Genomic DNA, 25,732 nt, shown 5'->3' on the forward strand with positions numbered 1-25,732 from the left:
GCGAGGAACAAATGTTGACTTGGCTTTCCAGAGACTGCTTTTATTGATGTGCAGAGGAAATTCTCTTTTTATTAACCTCCATCTAAGTGACCTGGCAGATTCATCTCTCTGACAGTCTCCTGTAAAACGTACTGGCTGATGCACAGGACACCTGATCTTCATGTCTACTACTCCCTGGAACACCCCTCCATCACTACCTACAACTCCCGTTCCCATCAGTTGAGTTGCATGTTTACTAGTTGTTGACTTCTTTCTAAAACTGTATATTCTGTTACAGCTGTCCATCCTCCCTGGCTGTAAGCCATACCCCACATAGGGGTATGTAACCTCATTTCCATGTGGCTAGCCAGTTTTAGGCTTGACTCATCTTCTACCTCATACTATCCTTTTAATAAACTAATATTTCTCATGAAAAAATAAAATAAAACTGTATATTCTGATTGTATATTTAAAAGATTAATTAAATATTAAATAATGGAACATGAATTTGAAAACAAAGAATTGAAGGCTTTGGAAAGAGTTGATAAAGGTGAGTCTTAAAAAAATCACTGAGTATAAGGCAATTGTAAAAATAGAGGGAAAGAAGTTTAAATCCAGAATGATTATGCCCTCAGATTACTTTGCAAATTTTAAGATCTTCCTCTAAAGAAATGAAAATTGGAGACCATACTCACATGAGTGTGGTTTATGTAAGAAAGTGCAAACCTATCAGCAGATACATGCTTAAAGGGTGGGCTTTGTCTTTCCTGCAGAGATCAACAATGAGTGTGTTTAATATATGTTCGCAGAATATATTAGCTTTTCGATCCAGCTCCTCCCCCCCCCACAATAAATTGACAAACTGCCTGTTCAGATCACATTGAAGATAACTGTTTTCATTGTGTTCATTGATAATTTACATATTCTAAAATGTTCATATGGACAACAAAAGCTTTTCTTGAACCATATTCTATTTCTCCATTTTGGTGCATATCAAGGAGCAGGACTAGTTTCTGGGTTTTTATTTTTTATGTGTTTCATAACGAACGAACGTACTGACTTAAAAATCAAACTTTAAAATTAGACATTAAGTGGAAAAAATATACAGCTCGAGGGCCCACAATCAATCACAAAACACAATGCAAGCTATCAAAACTATAACCCTATCACTAAATAAATTGTTCAATCTGCTGTACACAACAAAATGCTGTTAGAGTTCAACTGTTATTTTCATTTGTAATTTTAAGTGCTGCAGAAATATAGTTTTGGTCTCCAGAGGGCGCAGGGTGGAAAGAAGTCAGAGCTGAGATTTGATGCCTCCAGATGGCAGCAGTACCTCCTTACCAGGGCTGCTAAATAGGAAAAGTGACCTACGACATTCAGTATGGGATGCTGGTAGACACACGGACTGTATATACTAAACTCTGCATCTCGTTTTGAAGTGTAGTACATAGGCAAAAATTGCAGAAACCTCTATTCCATTCCTTTCTGCCTAATGTACTGAAATGGAGTGTGTATGAAGAGCATTAGAGAATTAAAGAGAAGGTATGTGTATATGTAATAGTATTAAAGTATGTGTGTTGTGAGAAAGAGGGTGTGAGAGTGTATGTAAGAGAGAAAGACGCAGTGTATGAGGATGGGAGGCTCCAGACTTTAATACTTATAAGAAATACAAGAATACTGTTGAAAAGTACATGAACATGGCTAAATTTTGCATCCAATTCACAGTTCTAAACATTCTGTCACAGGCTAAAGCTGCAGGCTTTCCCTTCGAGACAGGAAAACAAATTAAAAACACACACACACACACACACACACACACACACACAAGCACAGCCTTCTCTTGTGCTGTCCCTAATCTCAGTAGCATTTTACTTATCACTTAGATGTTTAGAGGAGTTTTTCTGATTGAGCAGATTTTCTTCTTCAATACTTTATTAAAGTGTTTTAAGCAACACTGGTAGCACGAAATTCACTATAAGAATGTCACACATCTATTTAATTGCTGCATGATTAGCATTTCTTTATTGAAATTAACATTATTATGAATACATAATGAAAAAATGCTCCTCAGAATAGGAAGGTGAATGTTGCTCATCAATTGGACTAAGCTATGTTCAAATGAAAGAGATGTAGGAGATCGTTCACAGTTTGGTTTACAACTACACAGAACAAAGGTTCATCTGTGTGCATCTGCAGGTGAAAGGTTTTGGATGAGGAGGCTCAGGAATGTCTCCAGCTGCTTGCTTGATCTGTATGCAATTAGTCCTCCCTTATTGGCCCACCGATCCACTCCACTAGCACCTTCATTTTCCACGTGGTACACCAACTGTGGTAAATCAAGCCCTGTCTCTGGATTTCTCTTTAAGCATTCTTTTAAGTCTACCATTCCCCCACCCATGGCCCTGAGTATGGCATGAGCAGCACAAGAGTCCCACTTGAAAGTGGTATCTTCTGAAAAGATGTAAACATCAACAAGGCCTTGGACAACACACAGGCTCTTGTAACCAGCCCCAGCTGCTCGGAATATACGATCTCCACAGACACGTGACAATGCGGCTTTGATATTCTCCTTTTCACTTGTACTAATAACAGCTGAAAACTGGTGAGAGAATTCCACCTGAGAGCTGGTGTTTTTAGTCAATTGGCTCCGTGGTTCACTGCCATTTCTTTTAGAGATGGAAGGCTGATGTGAGTAGATGTTGGTCTCCATGTAAGAAAGGCCCCAATAGCACTGTCCTTTCCACCTGCAAAAGAGGACTTTCAGTGTGTGGAGGTAGGTTATCACATTTGTTTTATCATTCATGTTGTTTTTCAGCTTAATGATATGAAAAAATATACAATGTAATGAGTCTCAATGCCCTTAAGCCTAGAAATGGATATTGAGTAACTAATGCATTTCCAAAAGTTACTCCTCTGCATGCAGCTGCTTGCCTGTATTGCAGATTAGAAACATTTCCATTTTACAGTGTTATCACATCAATCTAGGGTGACACTAAAATCCCGGCCTGTCGAAACACCATTAAATTGCATTGCCACTTTTGGCATTTATAGTTTAATATGGAAAAAGATGAACAGACACAATCATCTTTTTAATCTGCAAAGCAGTCCTTATAAATTTCTCTTCATTTGGTAAACTCCTTTTCATTGTCTTATTCATAAGCTCCGCTTTGGCTTTAGCATCAAGAGAGGTAGACTCACTATTTTTGTCCACAAAAATAATAGCCCTATCATTTCTCAATGTTTAACCTATTCTAGTTACAGAGGAGGAAACTGATGCTTAGGGAATAGAAGTGTAAGAATGTAAGTCAGTGGTAGAATCTGCATTCAAACCCAGGCAGGAAGCCTCACTCCAGAATCTGTGCCACTATTTTTGCCAACCATTTCTAGGCCATGATTATGTCTGCATCCAGTCTCAATTCTTTTTAATTTCTCAGTAACCTTTAAAAGATAAACACATTTTCCACTTGGAAGAAGGCAGGGGTAGAGGACAATGTCAAAATTACAGTGGTGTAGTGTATGATTATTAAAGAGTATACAATTCTTAGTTGCCTGAAGCAACTCAAAGTTCAGTACAAATAGAAAAATATGACTGACTTCAGTAAAAAACAGACCACAAAAGAAAAGCTACTTGCTTCCCCTTGGACTCTGCCTAGAGTCAACCCCAAAGCGCAGGCCATAGATCAGAGGGAACCGACTGGCAGCTGGCTACGCTCCAGGTAAGAGTCCACAGAAGGGCGAAGAGGGAGGAGGCGGAAAAGGTGATTCTGACACACAGGAAGAGCACCCCGTAGGTTCTAATCCTGGCCATAACTGCTCAGCTTTTCATTGGATAATTTTCACATGTTCTGAATTTCTTCTAAAATAGTGTAAAAGTTTAACTGGCTATGTATCTGGCAACAGCATCTATCTTGTTCCAAATGTATTAGAAAAATGTTACCACTGTTCTATTAATCTGGCTTTGAATGGATTCTAGGAAGAGGGAACAAAATTATGATTTTTCCAAGATACTATTTCTCTCAAAAATTTCTACTAGCATGCCCCAAATAAAATTATGCTAAACCCAGGCTTGAAAATAGAACTTTAATTCAAACATGCAGATTTTAGTAGGAACACCCCAATGTATCAAATCAAATCATAGGAATGTCACGTGGAGTGAAAATCTTGACAATAAGCCAAGCTAAGGTTGTAAATACTAAAATACATAATATACCAAGGGTTCATCTTTTACCTGAGGGTGTTTAGGTCTTGTGATACAAAAGGTTGGTTGATGACTCCCATCAGGGGCACTCCTGTCTGTATGTCATAGACGCCAATTAAAATGGTGACACACTGAAGTCCACTGGGGAAGATTCCTTGGTTAGATTTAACATCAGCAGAACCTTTTATATACTGATAAGTTGAATCTGAAAAACGAAGCAGATTTTTTTGGATTCAGGTAATGATTATTTAGAAAATGACTACATCTATAAACTGTTCTATACCACTTCTTCTGCTAATTTACTGCTATGGCCTGAATGTTTGTGCCCCACCCCCGCCATCCAATCCTAACCCCTCCTCCCCCCCAAAAGATGGTATTAGTAAATGGGGCCTTTGAGAGGTATTTAAGTCATGAAAGTGGAACCCATGAATGGGATTAGTGCTCTTATAAAAGAGGCTCCAGACAGGTCCCTAGTCCCTTCCTCTGTGAGGACAGGATAAGATGCTGGTGATGAACCAAGAAGATGGCCTTCACCTAACCATGTTGGCACCTTGATCTTGGATGTCCAAGCCCCAGAACTGTGAAATATAAACTTCTGTTGTCTTATAAGCTACCCAGTCCATAGCATTTCATTATAACAGCCTGAATGGACAAAGACAGTAACCAATCAGGTTTTACCTTTGGATGTCACTTGTAGTGAATAGTTATTTGACCTCTTGTACTTCATTTTTAAGCTGCTTGTGTTTCATTTTCCTGACTGTATAGGAACTCTTGAAGGGAAAGGACATGTCTACAATTCTTCAGCATCTAGCATAGCACCGTGTATGTAAACGCTCAAATATTCATCACATGTCAAAAGCATATAAAAAGCTAATAACTCAGAAAGCTGGTGGGATTCCTTAGAGCTCTTACTAACCAGAGGACAAGTCCAATGTGAATGGAAAAGCCTCCTTCCAGGAATGTCAGGGGCTGAATTACCTTTTTATTGTTGTTATTGCTAAAATCGAGAAGAAAGTGACAATTATGGTGACACAGAAAAGAACGAATGAGGCTCCTGTGCAAAAGAAACTGAGGAGCTAGGTTTCCCCTTAAGAGATGTACATGCCAGTAGCTGACTGCCAACATCGAGTGAGTTAACACCCAGTTAAGGATGTGCTGCTCAAAAAGATGGAGAGAGCTAACAATTCAGGATACAACCAATAGCCAGAGATCTCTGTGCCTCAGAAATCTTAACTAATGCTGGTTTACCCTTACAAACGATAACAGATTTGGGGGAAGAGTCTTAGTCTGCATATGTAATCCATTGGCTAAACATTCAAAAATTCCTCGATGACAGAAGTCATTTCTTTAACGTGGTGTTAATGTGCTTGTCAGATGTGGAGAGTCGGGGAGTTTGCTGCACAGCATAATAAATAGTGCCAGTTGTGTTGGATGGAACGTACCAGGCAGGTGGGAAAGAAAAGAAAGGGACTTCTGAAAATTAATACCGAGGGCACTGCATTAATAGCATCATTGAAATGAGGCCTATACTTTTAAAACAATGAGCTACAGATTATGGTTCTATCACAGTCATGGGTGTGCCTGTGTGTACATACACACATATAGCTGTTATATGGGATATATATTTGTTTATAACACAACACAAAATACCTCAACTCCTCATTTATCATTTTAAAACTTCAAAAATTTTAAAACTTCCAGGAGAATTAACCTACACTCAATTTTTATTTTTCTAAGCCTTCCCCCACCAAAGGATTACTAATAGGAACAAATGAACAAAAGCAAACACTATCCTCTACTTACCTATGGGATCCACCCAGATTCCCAAAATGTCCTGTGGAATAGTGATCTCTATTGAATCCAGAGTTGGGTCAGTAAAGGCAACATCCTGATGAACAACTTTGGCTAATGCTTCAGATGCTACCTTGTTACCGTTAAGGACTTTGCTAAGAAGCTCTACTGTTTCTTCCTCTGTTGGACACAGTCTCAAGATAACCTTTTCTCCTAGAATAAAGACAACTAAAAGTCATTACATTTCAAGAGTCTCAGCGCAGAAAGAACAACAGAGGGCTGGGGAGGAGCAAAAGCTATGCACTTAGATTGGGCAAAGGCAATATATCCACAGCAGTGGTTTCTAACCTGACCCATTGCCAGAATCACAGGGGCCGGTGGGGTGGGGCATGAAGGGCTGTCATAAAGTGACAGATGCCCACTGGTCACTTGTGCACTTAATAGTAAGGAATGGGTCCAGAAATCGAAACTTCTGCCCAGAAAAAATGTCCACATGGGCACATGCACACAATTTTGTATCCAGTTGAAGGGAGCTCATGGACCAGTTTAAGAACCCCTGAATCCCGAGTCCTTTGATAATCTTTTATTCATGTTTTTTTGCCTTTTGACTTTTAATATGCATAGGTTACCCTGTTGTGTTTGGATGTTATTGAAAACAATGAAGCACTTCTACCTCTTCTCTGATGCTGCTTTTAACTAAAAATTGTGTATGCTCAGTAAAGTAAAATAAAGTATACTAATCTTTAATGTATTAAAACTATATGACTAAATTATATACAAAGAATAACTCTTTTCTGAAACTCTCTGGGAATCAGGATGTAAACAAAGATGCTTCTCCAAATGAAACCATAATTATCAAGTCCAGGTGTTTTACCATCGCCTTAAACATGCTTTTACCTAGACCCTTAGCTAATTTGGTTTCCAGCTCCCAACCAAAGTAGAGAAAGAGGCTGGCAAAAAATAGGAAATTAATAGCAACAAAAAGGGACAGCAATGGACGATATAAACTTTTAAACAGTAATAAAATATGACACTTTGGGGCTTTTTAGGTACGTAGACAATTACTCCTAACTACCTGAGTGATTCCAAGGACTAGCAGCATCTGCAGCACCTGGGAGCTTGTTAGAAATTCAGAACTTTAGGCCCCATCCCAGGCCTACTGGGTTTTAACAAAATCCCCAGGTGATGCTCATGATCATTAAAGTTTGGGAAGCACATTACGATTATTACAATGATGACTGAATCAGCAAGAAACTTTCACTTAAATTTGGTTAATTTAAGTTAAATTCAAGTTACATTAGATTGTTTAAGTTGAGGAATAATAATGCTAATCACTGCCACTTACTAAGGGTCTACTGTGGGCTCAGTGAAAGCCATGGGATTGTTCAAAGGAGCGAGTCATATCACATCACTTCCTTTGCTTAATATTCTCCAGTGAATTCCCACTGTACTTAGAGGAAAACCCAAACTTTTTCCTACAAACTTCCATGATGTGTTCCGGCCTCATCCACTAGTCCTTCCGCTTTTCCACATTTCAGCACGTCCAACATACTAAGCCCATTATCTCCTTCGGTTCTCAGGAAATCTATGTGGAATGGCTTTCTGCCTCTATAATTCTAGATAAATGAATTATTTAAATAACTTTATGAAGCAGTCAAACAGGATTTTAAGTGTAGAATTTCTTATGAATGAGTCACAGGATTTTTTTAAGCATAAGAAGTATAAACGAAATTTCTCTTACTGTGTATCACAAAACTAACTGCATCTTAATACACAGCCCATGAAAGAGCCAAAAATTTTTCCAGAGTTAATCCAGAAATTAGTTTTTTTCCATTGAAAATGTGCCTCTAGATGTTTAACATTTTGTCACAGGATAGTGTTTAAAGTTCACCATTTTTAATCTACTATTAAGCAAACAAAAAATTCAATCTAAAAATAATTTTTCTGAAAAGAATCAGATGGAGATTTCGATATTCTCTGCATGGCAGGGAACATGGAGATCCATCATCAAAGGAGAAACTGGCACACAGAAAACTAATTAAATGAGACTTAAAACTTGGTACTAAAAGGAATGTTTTTAGTTAGTCCAACTCCCTTTACAGAGGTTCTGAAACCAGAGAAGGGAAGAAGGAGGTGATTTGCTCAAGATCACATAGTAGACACAGAGCTTTCTTGACATTCTTAGCCAAGGTCCATGGACTCCCAGGAAGTCCACAAGTGGGTTTAAACCTTGGATCTGAAATCATCTGCACAGTTGTGTAATGCACATCTTACTGGGGCATCAGTAGCTTTCATTAGATTACGAAAGGACCATGCAACTTTCTGAAAGGTTGTCATACATTATTTAAATGCTACAGATTTATATCTAAAATAACACATATGGATTTGCTAAATAACTCTAAGAAACTCCATTTTCCTAACTTAAATGGCATGATATTCTGAGGTATTGAATGAAGCTTATAATTCAGATATGTTGTTTACACAAAAAGCTTCCAAACATTTATTCATTTTAAAATGTATACTGAAAATTAGAAAATATGATAATTAAGTTACACATTTACATTAAGATTTGTATACTTACCCAAATCATTAGTAAACTCATTGGATTCTTCTCCAAAAATTTTTTTTGCCAGGCCTGGAAACTGAATGATTCAGAGTGTGATAACAAATCCAAACAATAACAATAAAAAATAAAAACTACATACATGTTCAGTTCTGAACACATTTCCACTTTATATTTCAACTTAATTATCATAATTAGATGTGAAATTTCAAAATTTGCAGTTCCAAAAATCTAAGTATAAAAAAGTGAAGTCAGCTTAGTTTAATACTTAGGTTTTTAACATTTTCCTGCTTCTTTGCCCCTCTACAAAGTCCAAATCATGGTAGACATCTGTTTTCCTTATGCCCTCTTGAGTTTACAGAAGTAGTTCTAGAAATTCTACTTAAAAGCCACAAAACTAGAATATTTGCAAAGGGGATATTTAAACTGTTGCTCTTAAATAGCACCCTAGTAGCTTATACAAGTTACTATTATTGATCAAGTACCTAAAATTGTTACTTGAGACTAGATAGAAGGGATCAGAAGATAACGTAACATTTTGTTTTCATTTTCAGGTGTATTTTCTGCGCCTGTTGGAAGTATCATTCACCTTCAGGCTAGGAAGGTGATATGGCAAAAGGAAAAAAAGGGAGATATTTTATTGACCAATAATTTATGCATCAATATAGAATGAAAAATTTGGAGCTAAGTAAGACTCTTCTCTCATCTTTGTATGACCAGGAAACTTTCAGATACATTTTGCTACTGATCCTCTCTACAGTAAAGATAAATTTTCTCAAAATATGTACTAAATTATGATATGCGTTATGTTCTTAGGGAACAAAACCAATAGAATGCTTCAAATATTTGAATCCAGTCATTCACAGATGGCCAATAGCTTTCATAGTGCCCACAACCACTTGTTACTTTTTTTCAATTTTGAAGAACAATGCAAGTCAACAGGGGCTGGAAATGAGCCAGTTCATCAAGGGCTGAAGTTCAGTTTCCAAGCCTGCTTACAGACAGACCTGTTTCTGAGGCTACCAGATTTAAGATTCATGAAACAAAGATATATAGCCAAAAGCAAACACTATGTATTTTTTCATAAATCCTGGCATATACTTCATCAATGAACAATTGCCTGAAATTGTTATAATGCTTTGGCGCAAATATTAGCCCATAAAATTAATATTGATTTCTAATTCAGTTAGTCGCTCAACCGTCTCTTCTTGCACCCAACTATCTTGATCAGTAACATAAACTTACTTCATTTAGTTTATTGGAGCCAGATTTTATAGGGCATGAAAAAGTACAGCTTATAGAGATTTCAAGGGGTTGTTTATACTCTCTTCCTGCCTGTGATCAAGAATTCACTTAAATAATTCTTAATTATTTGGAGAATTTCATAAAAAACTATTCCAATGTTTTACAGTGCCTTCTGTCATAAAGTTCTATCTTCCCAGATCTAAAAAAAATATATAATTATTAGTTTATATAAAAGCCAATATTGTATTGCAAACAGCAGACTCTGGAGCCAGGTGGCCTATGTTCAAAAACCGGCCCTACCATTCATTTGCTGTGTAATCTCAAGCAAATTATTTAACCTATCTGTGCCAATCTTTTCTCATCTAGTACATAGGAATAATAGTTCTTCATAAAATTGTTATGATTTAAAAAGTTAAATAAGCCTTTAGAACAGTCCCTGACACAGTAAGCATTTATAAGTGTGTTAGTGTTACTGTTTCTTATTACTTGTTATAAACAATGTTTTTCTTCTAGAATAAGGGGGACTTTATGTCTCCAGGATTCTATAAGCCTATAACCAAGGCAACCATTAGATAAATGGTTACATCAAAAAGGTGGGACTTAATATATCAAGTTAAAAAAAGTTATAAAACATCATGCTTTTATTTCTGTTGGAATAAATTATAAGTGCCTCACACACACATACACATTAATAAATGAAAAGTTCTATACCTAAATGTTTCTCTCTAGCTGTTAGTATTGTGAGTGATCTGTATTTCCTTATTGCTGTTCTGTATTTAAAATTTTTTCTGTAGTGAAAACAAGGGGGTAAAAAAACCTAAGTTGTTTATTTGAATCCAAAGTACTCTCATTCTGAGTGGGCGATAAAAAAAAAAAAAAAAGACATGCTATTCTATCAGGGGACACAGCCACAATGGCAAATATTTTGCAGTTACCTTGGCTATGACCTTTCTTACCTTGTTTTCCATATTTTGTTTTATAACTTCCTGTACCAGTACATCAGCCAGAGTCTTGAAATCAACTGCAAACTTCTTATTCTTTTCTCCTTCTTTCTTTTCTTCTATGAGCAGCTGGAAGAGAGCTTCCTGCTGCCTGCATGCCCGGGCGATGCTAGCAGCCTTCTCAGAAACATGGAGTAGCTCTCGGAGGATATCTGACATTTCTGAACCTTGCTTTTCAGATGCAGCTGGGGATGGAATCGACACCCACCCTCGGCTGTCAGCTGGAAAAGTACAAGAATGTGAAAGAGAAAGCAGTTCAGAGAGTGATGTCAGGGTGCCTCTGGCACTATTAACCACCCATCTGGCAGTCAAGCCGGTCAGCAGGGCTGAACAGCTAGTATGTATCATAGTCACATCCTAGTGTAGCAGACTAGATATCATCCAAAATTTGAAACTTATTTTTTAAAGTCATTTAAAAATATTTATAGTCTAAAAAATCCATTAGACAAAGAATTGAGAATGAGAATCTACATTATATTTATAAATCCATAGACAGACAGATGTTGAAGCATGATGTTGAAAGGAAAGCCAGATTCTTGTAATGACCTTAGAATGATCACACTGGCTTAGTGGCTGTGTTGAAGTAAAGTCATCTCTTCCATCTTATAGGAGAAGGGGGAAGTCAGAGGATTTATCCTGTCAAATGTGGGGCAACTTACTAAAATACTAAGCACCACACCAACAGGCACTGTCGTACCCTGCAAGACTGTGGCCGCTCTTGGGCTAGCAACCCAAGTGATCTCCTGGTGACCTCCCCGCCCCACCCCATAAAAAAGTCCCACTATTTGTACTGTTCTTGTAGCGAGAAGAAGTTTAAATAATAAAATGAAGTAAAACATGCAACTTGTTGGGACTTGAAAAGTTCCTGCTTCTAGAACTGTGCTGTCTATCACACCTTGATATACCTATTGGGTAATTAGGAGAAAAACATTTCTCATTTTTCAGTAGTAGCTACATTTTATTGAAAGCTTTACTAATTGCTGTCTCATTGTGAAAATTATCCATTCTGTCTTAAAGAAACTGAAGCTTAGAGGGGATAAGTAACTTCAAGGTTACATAAGACTAAATGGCAGGGACCAGCAGCAGTCTTACACATAAGTCTATGTTCTTTACTACCATAATAAACACTTTAAAAAATTTTTCCCTTAATGGACTCTAGGAGACAATTAGTACCACAGTGAAGCTATCAATGCAATGAGGTCAATTGTGAATTGTCATAGCTGCTTTGAATTAAACAAGTTTGCTAATAAAAAAAAAATGCTATTAAGATTATGGGAAATATGAAAAACATGTCCAGTCTCAATAGCAATAAAAGGAAAATGAATCAAAATGAGACATCCTTCTTCACCATTTGATAGACAAAGCTGTTTTTCAAGTTAACATTCATTCTTGAAGAGGGTATGGTTAACGGGTGCTGATATTCCACTAATGGGCACGCAAACAAGTGAGCTTCCACGGGGGGATTGAGAAGCATCAAGTTCTCTAGTGATGTCACTACCTTTTTAACCAGTAATTCCAGTCCCGCTTTAATTTGTGTTAAGAAAGAGTTAAAATATTTCTGTGCAAGAAGGATTAATATTAGAGTAGAAAAAAAATTGAAAATAATCTTAAACATTGGTAAAATGTAAGGGACTACTATCTGATACTTAAAATCATGTTTTGAAGAATATTTAATATGAGAATATATTAATGCTATAATGTTAAGTGGAAAAACAACCTATGACTATGTGTTGCTAATTCATGCTTATATATAAACATACACATATATATGTAATACATTCGTACATAGAGAAAAAGATTGAAAGAGTCGTAGGTGACATTTTAATGGTAGTTACATAGATATTTAATGGTAGTTATCACTGAGTACTGGAACTGTGGATGACCTTTTTGTCCATTATGCTTTTCTATCATTTTCAAATATTGTACAATAAATACATGCTTCTGTAATAAATGGCATTTTAAAATATCTTGGGACATTTAAGCATGAAAGATAAGACTTCCTCAACTCCTGGAGACAATTGTCCAAAGTGGTGCTATGTTAATACCCACAAACCTTTTCAGATGGTAGACAGGATGGAGTTAAAAATTAAACAAAAACATCTGCCTACTAAATGCATTTTCTTTCAGGAATCAGTGATTTGTTCAAAGATTTACTTTGGTTTACTTAAGAAAAACAGTTACCTTAATATGGCTGAAGCACTTTGATTTAGAAATAATTTATGATTATCTGTATGCTATAAATTACAAGTTATATAAAATATATACACACACAGAGCTACATGTATTAGTAGAATACACAAACCCCAAGAGTAAAAATTCAACTTGATTAATTTTGATTTCTTAAAATCAAAATTGAGGTTAGTATAAAGGAAAAAGAACGAGCCAATAGTTATCTAAATAGCTCTTTATCTTAAAAGCAGCATGAAAATTTTAAGGAGTTTAATTTGAAAGCTTTCTATGTAAACAATATCAGTATTGTCTAGTTTACTCAATTTTGTTAAAACCAGTTTCTTTTTTCTAAAAGAAACACTGTTAGATTACTGAGAAACGCCATTGTAGCACCAAGAAACTCCCTGTGGCGCCCCGAGAACACGAAGGTGAGCTGCTGACACAGGCTGCAAGGCACAGGAACCACCCCACCTCGTCCCTCACACGGAAAGCTCCCAGGCCTTAGCCCTGGTAAGTTTCTACATAGCTGCCCCAGGGGTCTGGAGTTTCTCCTCTTTGATTTCCTCAAAAATAACCATTGTTACCCTACTTCAGCACAGCAATTTGCCCACCGGGAAAAAAATACCAGTTTTAAACTCCAGCCCTGTAATTAATAGGTACACAGATTTTAGGAATTTTTTGTAACAATAATCAGGTTTTCAGTTCCAAAGTTATCACAGAGCTTAACCTTAGTCACTCTTTATTCTGACCCTACACAACACTATCATATTTTGTTAAGCTCCAGCTTGAACGCCCAGTGTCAGCTTGGGACTAAGCTTTCGCTAGCCATCCTAAAAAAATCTTATCCCATAAGAACCCAGCACTTCAGCTATTCACCTTTCTCCAGGGTCCCAGCTCCTTAAAAAAAAAATCTCTCATAGTATCATCTACATGTAAGACTTTCTAATTAATTTGCATAACTACCTGCTACTTTCTGGCTGAATGGACCATTTTCCCAAAACGAATTGAACCACCATTCTCTGTGTTTCTCTGTAAGCTGCTCCTTATACTCTATATCTCTCCATCTTTCCTCAACTTGGTTCACTCAGGCAGGCCACAACTCTGAGGGGAGTATTGGATAGTTCATCCTCACCTTGAACAACTCAATTTGAGATTAATTATCTACAGAGAAACTGAGGGCTACATCCAATACAGAATTTCTTCAGGTTTATCAGTAGATCTTATTAATACTAGTGGAAATGATCTTTTAGACGATTTTTAAAGGCAAGTTTATACACTCATTATTGACCTAAATTAGTTTTATTTAAACATTTCAAATACCTTAAATGAAAATTACGAACTCACAAGTAGTAAATTATGACATTTACTGTAATTTAGTGGCTTTAAATATAGAAGGAATTCCTTTTGATTAGTATTTCTTAGTGGGTCTTCTGAGAGCCACTTGTATCAGAATTACCCAAGGCACCTACTAAAAAGATTCCTGGGCTCCATCCCAACATAGTGAATCAGAATCTCTGAACACAGGGCCCAGAAATCTGTATTTTTATCAGCCTCCTAATGGTGCTAGATATTGAGATTGAATAGCTACGGTTCTTCATGTTGCTTATTCTAATTTAACACTATGCTGGCAATTCAGTGGGAGGTGGGGGGCTGGCAGCTAGTGGTTCTGCTATCACTTATCTGTGTGCAGAGACAGGACCAAATTAAAATAATAATTGCTAACATTAATCAGGAGGATATCCTCCTTTATTAACTCATTTAATTCTCACATAACCCTATGAAGAAGGTACTTTCCATTTTACAGATAAACCAAGGCACAGGAGGTTATGTAATTTGCCCAAAATCACATAGCTAGGAAGTGTTTAGAACAAGATTTAAGCCGAGGCAAGCTGGAAGAAGCTTTTTATTGGCCATACTCTGGCCAATAAAATCTTTCATAAATTGTTAGCAGTTAACTAAGGAAAGAAATGAGTAATTATTGGATAAATAATCATAAGCATGTTACTGTTATAAGGTATATTGTATAGCAGCATAGAGAAACACACACCTAATAGCTGTTGCTAGTTTAAATATTATAAATCACTACTTAATTGACAACTGACTCCTTTCTATCCTCAGGAAAACATTTTCCCCAACTGATGATCAGTCTCACTGCAAACCACCTGTGCCGGATAGTAAAAACTCATCCATCCTGTTCTATTATGTCTCTCTTACTGGCTGTCATGGCATCAGACGGGGGAGTGGCTCAGCTCATCCAGAATACTTAATTCCTCTTACTTTAGTTCCTAGGCCTATAATGACAAAATACCACCAACCAGGTGGCTTAAACAACAGAAATTTATATCTCACAGTTCCAGAGGCCAGATGTCCAGGACCAAGGTGTTGGCAGGTTTGGTTTCTCCTGAAGCCTCTCTCCTTGGCTTGTGGATAGCCACTTTCTTGCTGTGTCCTTGTATGGCCTTTCCTCTTTGTGGGGGCATTCCTGGTGTGTCTCCCTCTTATAAAGACACTAGTCTGGTTGGATTAGGGCTCACCCATATGACCCCATTTGACCTTAATTACCTCCTTAAAGGCCCTATCTCAAAATATAGTCACATTCTGAAGTACTGGGGGTTAAGGTTTCACCATATAAATTTTAGGGGACTACAGTTCAGCCCACATCTCTTGAAAGAGGGATCTTGATAAACCTTAGAAAATGCAACACAGTCTATTGTTGTGTCTTTCGTTTCCTGGTAAAACAAAACAGGGTAGGGTTCTCTTTCCCACTTATGTGGTCAAAAGTTTAATGTGAGGCAATCTTTCCCACATGGAACCACTCATTTAACAGCCAAATCATTAATAATGCAGTGACCAATGAAATAATAACCTCATAAGCCTTTCTTTGTGACAACCTATTTCATAATACATTTGAGCAGAACAGGTTTTAAAAAGTTATATTCCTTACTATCTATATGGTAACATAAGACTGTATCAAAATGTCAGACAGAAATAGTCCCTTTAGCTTTTGCATGATTTTCATATCCTATTGGAGAAATATTGACTACACTGAAGTGGGTTGTGTAAAAAAAAAAAAAGAAAAAAAAAAAGAGCTTTTAAATATTCTCCTGGAAGCCCAACTCTCTCCACAAAGACAAAACTCAATTTTAATTTCTGACCATTCTATCATCTCATCAGAACACCAGAGATTTAAAAATCATATCTGAATAATTTACATATTTCAGATGTGATTAATATAATGGGAAAGACATAGGCTTTGGGATCAAACAAACTTGGGCTCAAACCCACCTCTGCCATTAACTTTGGCTGTGTAGCATCAGGTAATTTACTTCTCCTCTCTGAGCCTCTCTCCTTATCTGTAATACAAAGACAACATTTACCTTGCATGGGCATTGTGAAGATCAAATGAGATATTTCTGGAAAAGGACCTAACAGAGCCTTGCATATAGTAGTCAACAAATGACAGCTATGACTATTAAATATAACTTCACAGAAACCACAGTCACATGTCCTTACTTGAGAAAAGAAGAGGTTGGCAACTTTATATGGGTCACTGAAATCTTTTCTGAATATTTACTAGTCCATTAAATCCAAACGGCTGGAAACTACTTCTGATTCTCTGAATGACCTAGAATAAAGTTTCTTTATGCAGGCCAGATCTGATTACTTCAGTTTCTGGGCATGTGGGTGGAAACTTTGGCTCCTGGAGGCTGCAAGACTGCTCCAGCTTCATGGCGGACCAACTATGGATGGCTTCCAAGAGTCATTATTCTATTAAGGGAATATTCTGTCAGGATATTTTATGGGGATTCTAGGGCCAAGGGAGTCTATTCTTGTGTGAAGAGCCTAGTTGTAGCAGGAGCTGGCCGTGCCCTTTTGTCGTTCACAGTGGCAGAGTGTGACCATGTAGATAAGCACCCTCAACAAAACAGAGCTGCTCTCTAATGAATAGGCAAGTGGGTCAAAGCATTTCCGTTGACATTCCCTTCTTCCTAAAGATAATCCACTACTTCTACAGAGCCCACATTTTTGCCTGTTGTACAGTGACTCCACCCCACCCCCACCATTCATATTCTGAATTCAGTCTTTCACTCATCATCTAAGGAGTGGCAAATTGAAGCTGATGTATGGTGGCCCTGACTGACAACTATTGCTGTTGGTGGAAAATGCCAGATTTCTGTGATATACCTGGATGTTTTACAAGAAAGTATTTGTTGGAGACCTTTCTCAAGGGAGTGCAGTTGTCCAAGGGTCTCCCTAGGTGGGCACATGCTGAGGGGCTGGCCCAAGGCTGTATTTAGCTCACATTGCTGTTGTAGGGGAAACAAAGATCTCATTCTTCCTGTGTTTGCTCCATACTCGGGACTGCTTTAGGGAGTAGTTTAAAGACTGGAGGCTGCTGCCCTGGCAGAAGGGAAGGGGAAACATAAGTGGGCACATGCAAAGTATGTTGGGAAGCTCAATTTTCTCAACTCTGGAGCAACCAGGGATGCATGAAGTGCAACTTGCTAACAGTAGCTTCCCCTGATATCCCTATGAGATGCTCATCTGCTCACCTGGTTACCTAGGCCAGAGGGAAACTGTACCACAAGTATTCCTAGGGATTTACGAGTGCTACCATTTAGCTCATTGGAACCAAAATTTTTCTTCCAGTGAATAAACCTTTTTTAGCTTTCAGATATTTGACTGTCAGACATTTCTCAGAATCCATTAAGTAGTACAGTATGGTACTGCCTGTACTTTTTCATTGTTATTTTACTTTAATCTGTGTGATATTGCTATCATCACTTCATAGGCTCTGATTTAATTTAGCATTTTAGTATCCGATTTCCCACCATCTATCTGTCCATTTACTTCTATGCTCTAGACAAACCATTTATTTGCACATATTGTTCTGTGTGGTTGACATGCCTTCTGCCTTCTATACCTTATATCTACTCACCCTCGTAGCATCAGTTCAAGGGCAAGAAACTCGACCAGATAATTCATAAAGGAGGATATTCAAATGACCAATAAACATATGGAAAGATAATCTACCTTATTAGTAATCAGGAAAATGCAACTTAAAATCACAACAGAACACCACTGCATATCCAGTGAAATAGCTAAAATTAAAGACTGAAATTTTCAAGTTTTGGTGAGGATGTGGGGCAATGAGAACTCATGATATAGTTCTGGTGTGATTGAAATTGGTACACATTTTGGAAAACTATTTGGAATTTGTTGAATATAAGCATAACCTCTGATCTAGCAATTTCCCTTACAGACATATACTTGACAGAAACTGATACACATATGCATTAAAAGTACAAGGATATTTATAAGCAGCAAACTTTTCAATAACCTAACCCTAGAAATAACTGTTAACTGAAAGAAGTTAGATAAATGATATGTGCTGTACAATTTAATTTGATGTTCAAAAACAGGCAAAACTAACGTAAGGTGTTAGAAGTCACAGTGGTGGTTACCCTTGGAGAAGGAGGAGGAGTTATTGGAGAATATGAAGGGGGTTTTTAGGCACTGATAACGTTCTGTATATGAGTAATTGTTAATAGATGGGTTGACTGAAAATTCATCAAGCTATACACTTAGGACTTGCATATTTTCTGTATGTATTTCTAATTTGATAAAAAGTATGTGTGTGTGCACACGCACATGTGCATACACATGCTTGCATGCGTAGAGAGTCAGTTCAACAGTTGGCTCCTCCAGAAGCCATTACTGACCTTTCATCTTGGGCACCTGGGCCATGGGAGAACGAGGCAGCTTTCCAACACAATGTACATCAGTTTGCTTATCTATGCTCTGTCTGAAAGGAGATTTAAGTGTGCATGATTTCATAGGACTCTTAGCACATACCTTGGAGGTGTTCGATAAATCTTGGCTGATAAAATTCCTCTTCGTAAATACATTGCACATGGATCTTATCAGCATTATCCAGGTGGCATTAAGCATGTGGGACTATATTTATTTATATAAAAGTCTATGTACATTCTGTAGATGACAAGCTACTGAAGCACATTTTTAAAGCACCAGGTCAGAATCTGAAACTGTGCTCTGTCTTCTAGAGGTGAGCTATCTTGGTAAGATTAATTTAGTTGATTAAAATAGTAAGTTTAATTTGATTTGTTAGAAAAGACATTAAATATGGAATATGTAAATCTATCTATTTTACCTTAACATTTCTCCCTCCCTCCTTCCTAACCTTAATAATGTTGACATACACACCATTTTTAAGCTGATTGGTCTACCCAACCCTAGCTCTTTAAAGGCTACTAATGGACCACATTAGCCAGCATTTTTGCTCATCAATTTGGCTCAAAGCAATAGACCACAAAGATGTCTTCTGTTATCAATGCTCTTCTGGTAGGTTGTAAATGAGAGCTTAGGCTAAAGCAATGTTTTCCAAATTAGTAAGATCAAAAATTATTTGGTGCACTTGTTAAAAATACAGATTTTTGGACTTTTGTTCTGGAGATACTGATTTAGTAGATCTGGGTTAATGTACAGGGAATGTCACTCAGCTGATTTTTATATAAAATTTTAAGGAAATATAAGCTGACAGATACAACAGTCAGATCTGTCTCTCATTGGTTACTTAGGAGCAGAACAGGGAACCCTATAGCTACTGCAACTAAAAATGATGGCCTTGGTCATCTAAAGGTCAACTTCTAGTGTTGTTTTTTGTAACAAAAATTCTGGAAAAAGGTAAGCTGATCTACATAAGAAGTATTCCACATTGGCATAAAACTTGAATAAAGTATGCTTATCAGAGACTTCTCAGAACTCATCTGAAAACTATGAAGACATTTTCCATTTAGAAATACTTTAAAAATTTGATCGTCACCTTTTTTTTTTACTCTCTTCTCCATAGTTAGTAACATTTTCACTAAATATAAACTATATTCATTTAGATAAGTTTTCTATCTGCTAGGTTCCAACTATATGTTTAAACATTCGTATGCTAGATGTTTTTAGAATAACTGTGGTGTCACAAATGACACCACATAGAATTTTTTTAAAAATGCAGATTCACCGTAACTATCTTAATTGTAGGAAATAATACATATTTTTAAAAACACAAATTTAATGCACAATTCAAGGTAGAAAGAAAAGACATAAATGTATAGCTTGCAGAAAGGATCTTTTTCAGTAGAATATTATGTATAGTTTTGATCACTGTTAATCAAGATGTAGTCTTATTAAACCTCAAGTCCATTTTGAATTTTTTTTTAATGGAACATTTTTCAGTCATTCAGGAAGATTCCAAGATTATCTTTCCTTCTGAAAATTATCTTTCTTTCTGAAGTCTTACAACACTTACTTTTGACACCAACTCATGTAAACTTTCCTTGTCTACATGGGCCACGTGGACGTGTGGTAGAAAGAGCCCCTGTTTAGGCCATAGGAGAGCTGGTCCTTAGGCTCTGCTTTGCCTTTAGCCAACCAGGTGTGAAACCTTAGCCACATGGCTTAAACTGTCAGGGACTTGTTTTCTTCTTTTTTATAAACATAGACAAGGAAAATAAAGAGGGGACATAGAGGTTGGATGGTTTTTCTATGGTCTGTTTCTGTTCAAAACTTTACTGTTTTTGGTATCTACTTTCCATATAAAAAAGGTTAGAGTATATCATTCAGCCTTAAAAAGGAATGAAAGTCTGACACATGCTACAACATGGATAAATCTTAGCGAAAACTTTCTGCTAAGACTCGAACTTAAGCCAGACTTGAATAAATATTGTATGATTCCACTTATTTGAAGTACCTAAAATAGTCAAATTCATAGAGACAGAAAGAAGAATGGTGGTTACTGGGACTTAGTGGAGGGGGTACTAGAGAGTTAGGGCTTAATGTGTACAGAGTTTCAATTTGGGATGAAGAAAAAGTTCAGGAGATGGATAGTCATGATGCTTGCATAACAATGGAAATGAACTTAATGCCAGTGAATTGTACACATGAAAATGGTTTAAATGGTAAATTTTATGTTATATAAATTTTACTATAATTTCTCAGGAGTAAAAAACAAGAGTATAGGTTCAAAAATTATACATTTTAAGGGCTGTTGATATTTATCCTTCTAATTTGGGCATAATAAATATTTGTTGATTAAATGAAAAAAAGAGGTTAGGGTAGGGGCATGAAAATTAGGTTAAAAGAAGGTATTAGGATATTTCTCTTAAAGTTGATTTTGCACAGCAATCACATCGGGTTTTATTACTTAGGTTGTATGTTTATATGCAGTGTTAGGGTGTAGGTAGAGGGATTCATGAATATTATGAGGATTGCCTAAAGACCCCCACCCAAGCCACTCCTTGGGGTACTGTGGTTTTCTCTAATAGGCTATAAGTTCCTTGAGAGAAAGATATATATACATATTTTTCAATCTCCTAATGACACACAGTGAGAGTTATGTAAATTGATTTTCATTCCATTAGAGATAAACATGTTTAAAAGGATTTTCCTGCACCAAAATTAATCTGTAAGGGATTTATTTATTATGTAAATTTTAGGATTATAACTGTTAGAAAACATGATTCAAAGAAGTTCTTTACAGAGCTTTATAAAAGTGGTTATTACTATTTATTTCTACAGTGATAAATTACATGATCTAAAATATATTCCCCAAATATAGTGAGAAAGCAGATCATAGGTCACATCATGTATCATGTTGGCAGACTGGGTTTGGCAGCATATCTCTTACTCTACTTCTACTTTGTAGAGGCAAATTATTATTTTGAACAGATATTTACAAGTGTTGAGTAGAAGTATACAGAATATTGAATGTAACATTTAACTTTAAAGGAACACAAACTGATAAAATAATATTTGTAGTACCTTTTGCTTGAATAGGTCAAAGTACTAAAAAGATATAAATGGCTCATTAAAGCCACACCAGCATATAAATGTACTAAATGCTCTTGCATTCTTGCTTATTCTGCAAACATAGATAAATGTCTACGCTGGTTAATTTTTATCTTCTTGATCTGATTATTATTTGTTTCCCTCATTCTTTGCTATTCATGTAGCTTACAATCAGCCATATTTGTAAAATACACCTTTCATTATTCCCAGATCAACCTGGGAGTATATTTGATTCTTACAAATTCCCAGGAATTATAGAGGGGTTTTCCAGAAGTTGGAAGATCATATCCTACTTAAAAACTATTGATAATGAAAAATTAAGGCATCACTTTTATTAAATTAGGTTTTCCTTAAGCTATAATAAAAGAACAATTTCCTCTGGTCATTTGAATTTAACTCCTGTATATCAATTGTAACTCTTATTAGCATTGAGGGAAACCTACCACCATCAATCTGTACAGAAAGACATGTTTAGTCTCTATGGATAAAGTTAGCAAATATTTACATTAACTTAAACTTGGGTAGTTTAAATTTTAAATATTAACTTGATTAAGAATCAAATCAAGCAAGCAAAGAACCCTTTTCCACCCCTTCAAAAAGAACAAAAAAAAAAAAAAAAAAAAAGAAGGAATGGAAAGAGAAGGAAATGGATACTTCATTGTGGTAATTTATCTTAATGAATTTCTTTACAGATGTTTAATACTCCATTTTGTTAATTTGTTTTTATAAAAAACTGACCATATTTTATGCCCAAATAAGTTTTTTTTTTCTTTTTTGGATAGGGTCGGATCATTTTAATAAAAGCTATAAATAAGCTATTTGCATGTTTGTCTTCACTAATTAGGAACAAAGAAGAGGTAACAAATGTGCTGTTTGAAACAAAAATGGATCAGGCACAATATCATGGCATGGATTACTAGTCACAGTAATCTACAATAAAAATCCATTAATAAAATGCTCTCATAATATTAAAGAACTTGAATTAACATTGGATACCACAAAAAGAGACTAAACATGCAAAAATGTTGCTAAATTCGATCACTAGCAGTCCTGACAACAAAAGGATATGAAAGTTTCAGATTTCCTAAACCGATGACATCATCATATTAGTAAAACCTTAGCTTCCATGTAAGAACATTCTGTGTATAAGAATGCTAATAGGTTATGTCAGCTACTCATTCCAGAAACAGTTTTCCCCACCAGTGTTTTGCAGTCTTGCCTTTTTTATTTTCTTTACCCTTTTAAAATTTTATCATTTCAGCCTATTTTAAAATTTAAAAATTTTATCATTTGGGCCATTTTCCCTTAGAATTCTGATTCAGGAAGTCTCAAGTTGCAAGCCGGGAGTCTTTTTAAGCAACTATTATCCACCACTAGGTAAATTATAAAATTAGACAAGTTTGGGAAACACTATACTAATCATGAGAGAGAGAGATGGGAGGCAAAATGCTGTCAACTCTTTTATTTCTAAACTCTAAACCAAAAAATAAATCAATAGAGAAAGTTTTATTACAAGATTCAAAATATTTTAACAAGGACATTTGTAAAGACATACATCCAGAAAAAGTCCTCACATATACCATCCTCACCTTTAATAAGAAGACATTTGTTTTTATTAATCACTTTATATAAACATAATTACCTTTTACGTAATTTATCTACAACATGAAATAGAATAGGACATTTTCTAATTGTAATTAGAGACAGAAATAAAAGGGAAATATATATATAATAAACAAGTTTATAACTTTTCAAAGGCCTTATATGTCAAATAAAACATAGTTTCTTTTTTTTCCAGAACTACCCCAAGTATGGCTCTAATTTAAATATGTAATAAGATAGTTCACATTAAATGGCATGAGTCCAAGCTGCAACTTCCAAGCAAGTGGTAGTTTAGTCCAAAAGCTTGAAAAGAAATGGTGGCTTATTCTATACAAGAAGTGTTAACTTTATGTATCTTACATAATCCTCTTGATGACTAAGAACCAACTTCAAGAGTAGTATAAAAATCGACAAAAACTTAAAAGTAGGTTCTAATAAGAATGCAAATACTTGCAAAAATGAAAAAATGAACTCTTCCATTGTCTTTTTCCCTTTTAGTCCTAATTTAAAAAGGTAAAAATGAGGTCACCTAGCTAATTCATCATTCAATGGTAGTTCAGTGGATTGTTTTCATCATTAGACTATTATCACTCTGAGCAGGACTGATTTTTATTGATTTCTTTGGTTTCAAAGTTAGGCATCACAGGCAAAGGTACCAAAAAAAAAAAAAAAAAACCCAAACAAGTTTTATTCAACATGTTCAGGATGCATGTGAGTGAAATGTTCATACGGCCTTAACCCACCGTTCTTTTGAAGTGAACGCCATTCACACAGTGGGCAAACGTCTTGTTTTTTAGTGTTTTAAAATTAGCTTTAAACTGGAAATCCGCAAGATATGATTGTTTATTTGTATTCTTCATGAGTGTACTAAATAATCTAGGGACTTTCGTGCTTTTTGCGTCAGCCAAATCCATGTTAAATATTTTCTCTCACCTACCACTCCAGCCACACCAACTATGCACATCACACAAAACCACCTTCCAAAATGCGGAGAATTAAAAGCAAGGAGGTAAAGATTTTTCTAAATATAGTCCCATAATGTTTATTTTACACTCATCTAGTAGGTCAATAACAGCAGCCAGCAGCTATGGACAATTAGAAGCATCTCTCAAAGCAAAACGCGGGGGCGCTTGACAGCTATGCCATCTACCTGTTGAACCTGGGCCACTGCCCTCAACTGTCAGATCAGCTTCTAAGACTTAGAAATGCTAATGATTGATTTTTTTAAAAAGTTGTTTGCTAATCTTCTCACCCTCTACTTTCTGGTCGCTGCCGCAGAGCCAAGGGAGCCGCACGACCCGCGAGCTCCTCCGCCCGGTTGGTTCCAGCAATGGTGCGGGGTGGGTCGGGCCGGGCGGCAGCCTCGCTGCAGCAGACTGAGGTCATCACAGGCCGGGCGGAGAGGCAAGGAGCCCTCCTGGCCCAGATTTACTCACCTGGAGTCAGGAGAGGCGATCCGGGACGTGCTGTTCGCCCAGACCGGGGACCAGATGCCAGGAGGAGGGAGTTGTTGCGCCGGGGCGAGGGGGGCGTAAGAGGGAAACCGTATTACCTAAACCCGGGATGCGGAGCTCTAAAGGAGGCTGCTGCCTTTCCCTTCAGAAACGGAAGAGGCGGGGGAGGGGGAGGAGGAAAATGCGGAGCAGGAGGAGGTGGCCCGGCGTGGGAGGCTAGCCGAGGGGCGCCAGGCGTCTGGCCACAATCTCAGAGGGCGAGGGGCGGGAAGCCCAGCGGAATCACCAGAGGCGAAGGCGAAGCTGGGCTGCTTCGCTGGGCCCTGGCTCTCGACCTCTGCATTCGCCAGGCCGCCACCCCCTCGGTTCCTCCAGGGACCCAGGCGTGGAACCGCGCGGTGACGCCTCGAGGCTCCCAGGGCGGGCGAGGGCATCCCAGGCCTGTAGGAGCGAGGCGTCTGCGACGTCACAAGTGGAGTTTGATGATTCAAAGGGGGAGTGCCTGGCAGAAAAGGGCTCCAGGGTCACCTAATCCACTGGTTTTGTTCTTGTAGCTGCTCACAAATTCGCTTTTAAAATCCTTCTCCATTCTTCTGTACTCTATTTTGGAGGTTATGGGTTTAACAGAAGGATTGGCAGCTGTCAAGATGGACTGCCTGCCGGTGGCAGTCGGGTCCCATTGTTCTAATAGAAATGTCAAGTGTGCTGGATGTTCTACAAACCATAGCAGTGTCTCCTGTGTGTTTGCCTTATAAGGTGTGGGCCTAGTGCCACCTTGACAGGAAGCACTTCACTGGTAGGGAACTCCTCTCTGGAACCCTTTTAACTGACACTCAGTATACCTTAAAGATGGTTTTGAAAAGTGGGT

The 25,732-nt window shown here is 37.1% G+C and overlaps 1 protein-coding gene across 2 annotated transcripts; it reads right to left on the minus strand.

Annotated features, from left to right (window-relative positions):
• Window positions 1–1,976: 1,976 nt before the first annotated feature.
• INPP1 (inositol polyphosphate-1-phosphatase) lies at window positions 1,977–25,730 on the minus strand. 2 transcript variants are annotated; one of them, XM_016146199.2, is made up of 7 exons: window positions 24,847–25,730; window positions 16,235–16,302; window positions 10,736–11,001; window positions 8,553–8,613; window positions 5,984–6,184; window positions 4,211–4,385; window positions 1,977–2,726 (listed from the first exon to the last, which is right to left on the minus strand). In XM_016146199.2, the coding sequence occupies exons 3-7, from the start codon at window positions 10,937–10,939 to the stop codon at window positions 2,159–2,161; spliced, it is 1,209 nt and encodes a 402-aa protein (XP_016001685.1). In that variant the 5' UTR covers window positions 10,940–11,001; window positions 16,235–16,302; window positions 24,847–25,730; the 3' UTR covers window positions 1,977–2,158. The 2 variants fall into 2 exon arrangements, with proteins under 2 accessions (XP_016001685.1, XP_016001607.1); XM_016146121.2 differs by lacking the exon at window positions 16,235–16,302 and having other exon boundaries at window positions 24,847–25,728.
• Window positions 25,731–25,732: the final 2 nt, after the last annotated feature.

This window comes from Rousettus aegyptiacus, unplaced genomic scaffold, assembly GCF_014176215.1.
Source record: "Rousettus aegyptiacus isolate mRouAeg1 unplaced genomic scaffold, mRouAeg1.p scaffold_m13_p_2, whole genome shotgun sequence".
Taxonomy (NCBI): Eukaryota; Metazoa; Chordata; class Mammalia; order Chiroptera; family Pteropodidae; genus Rousettus; species Rousettus aegyptiacus.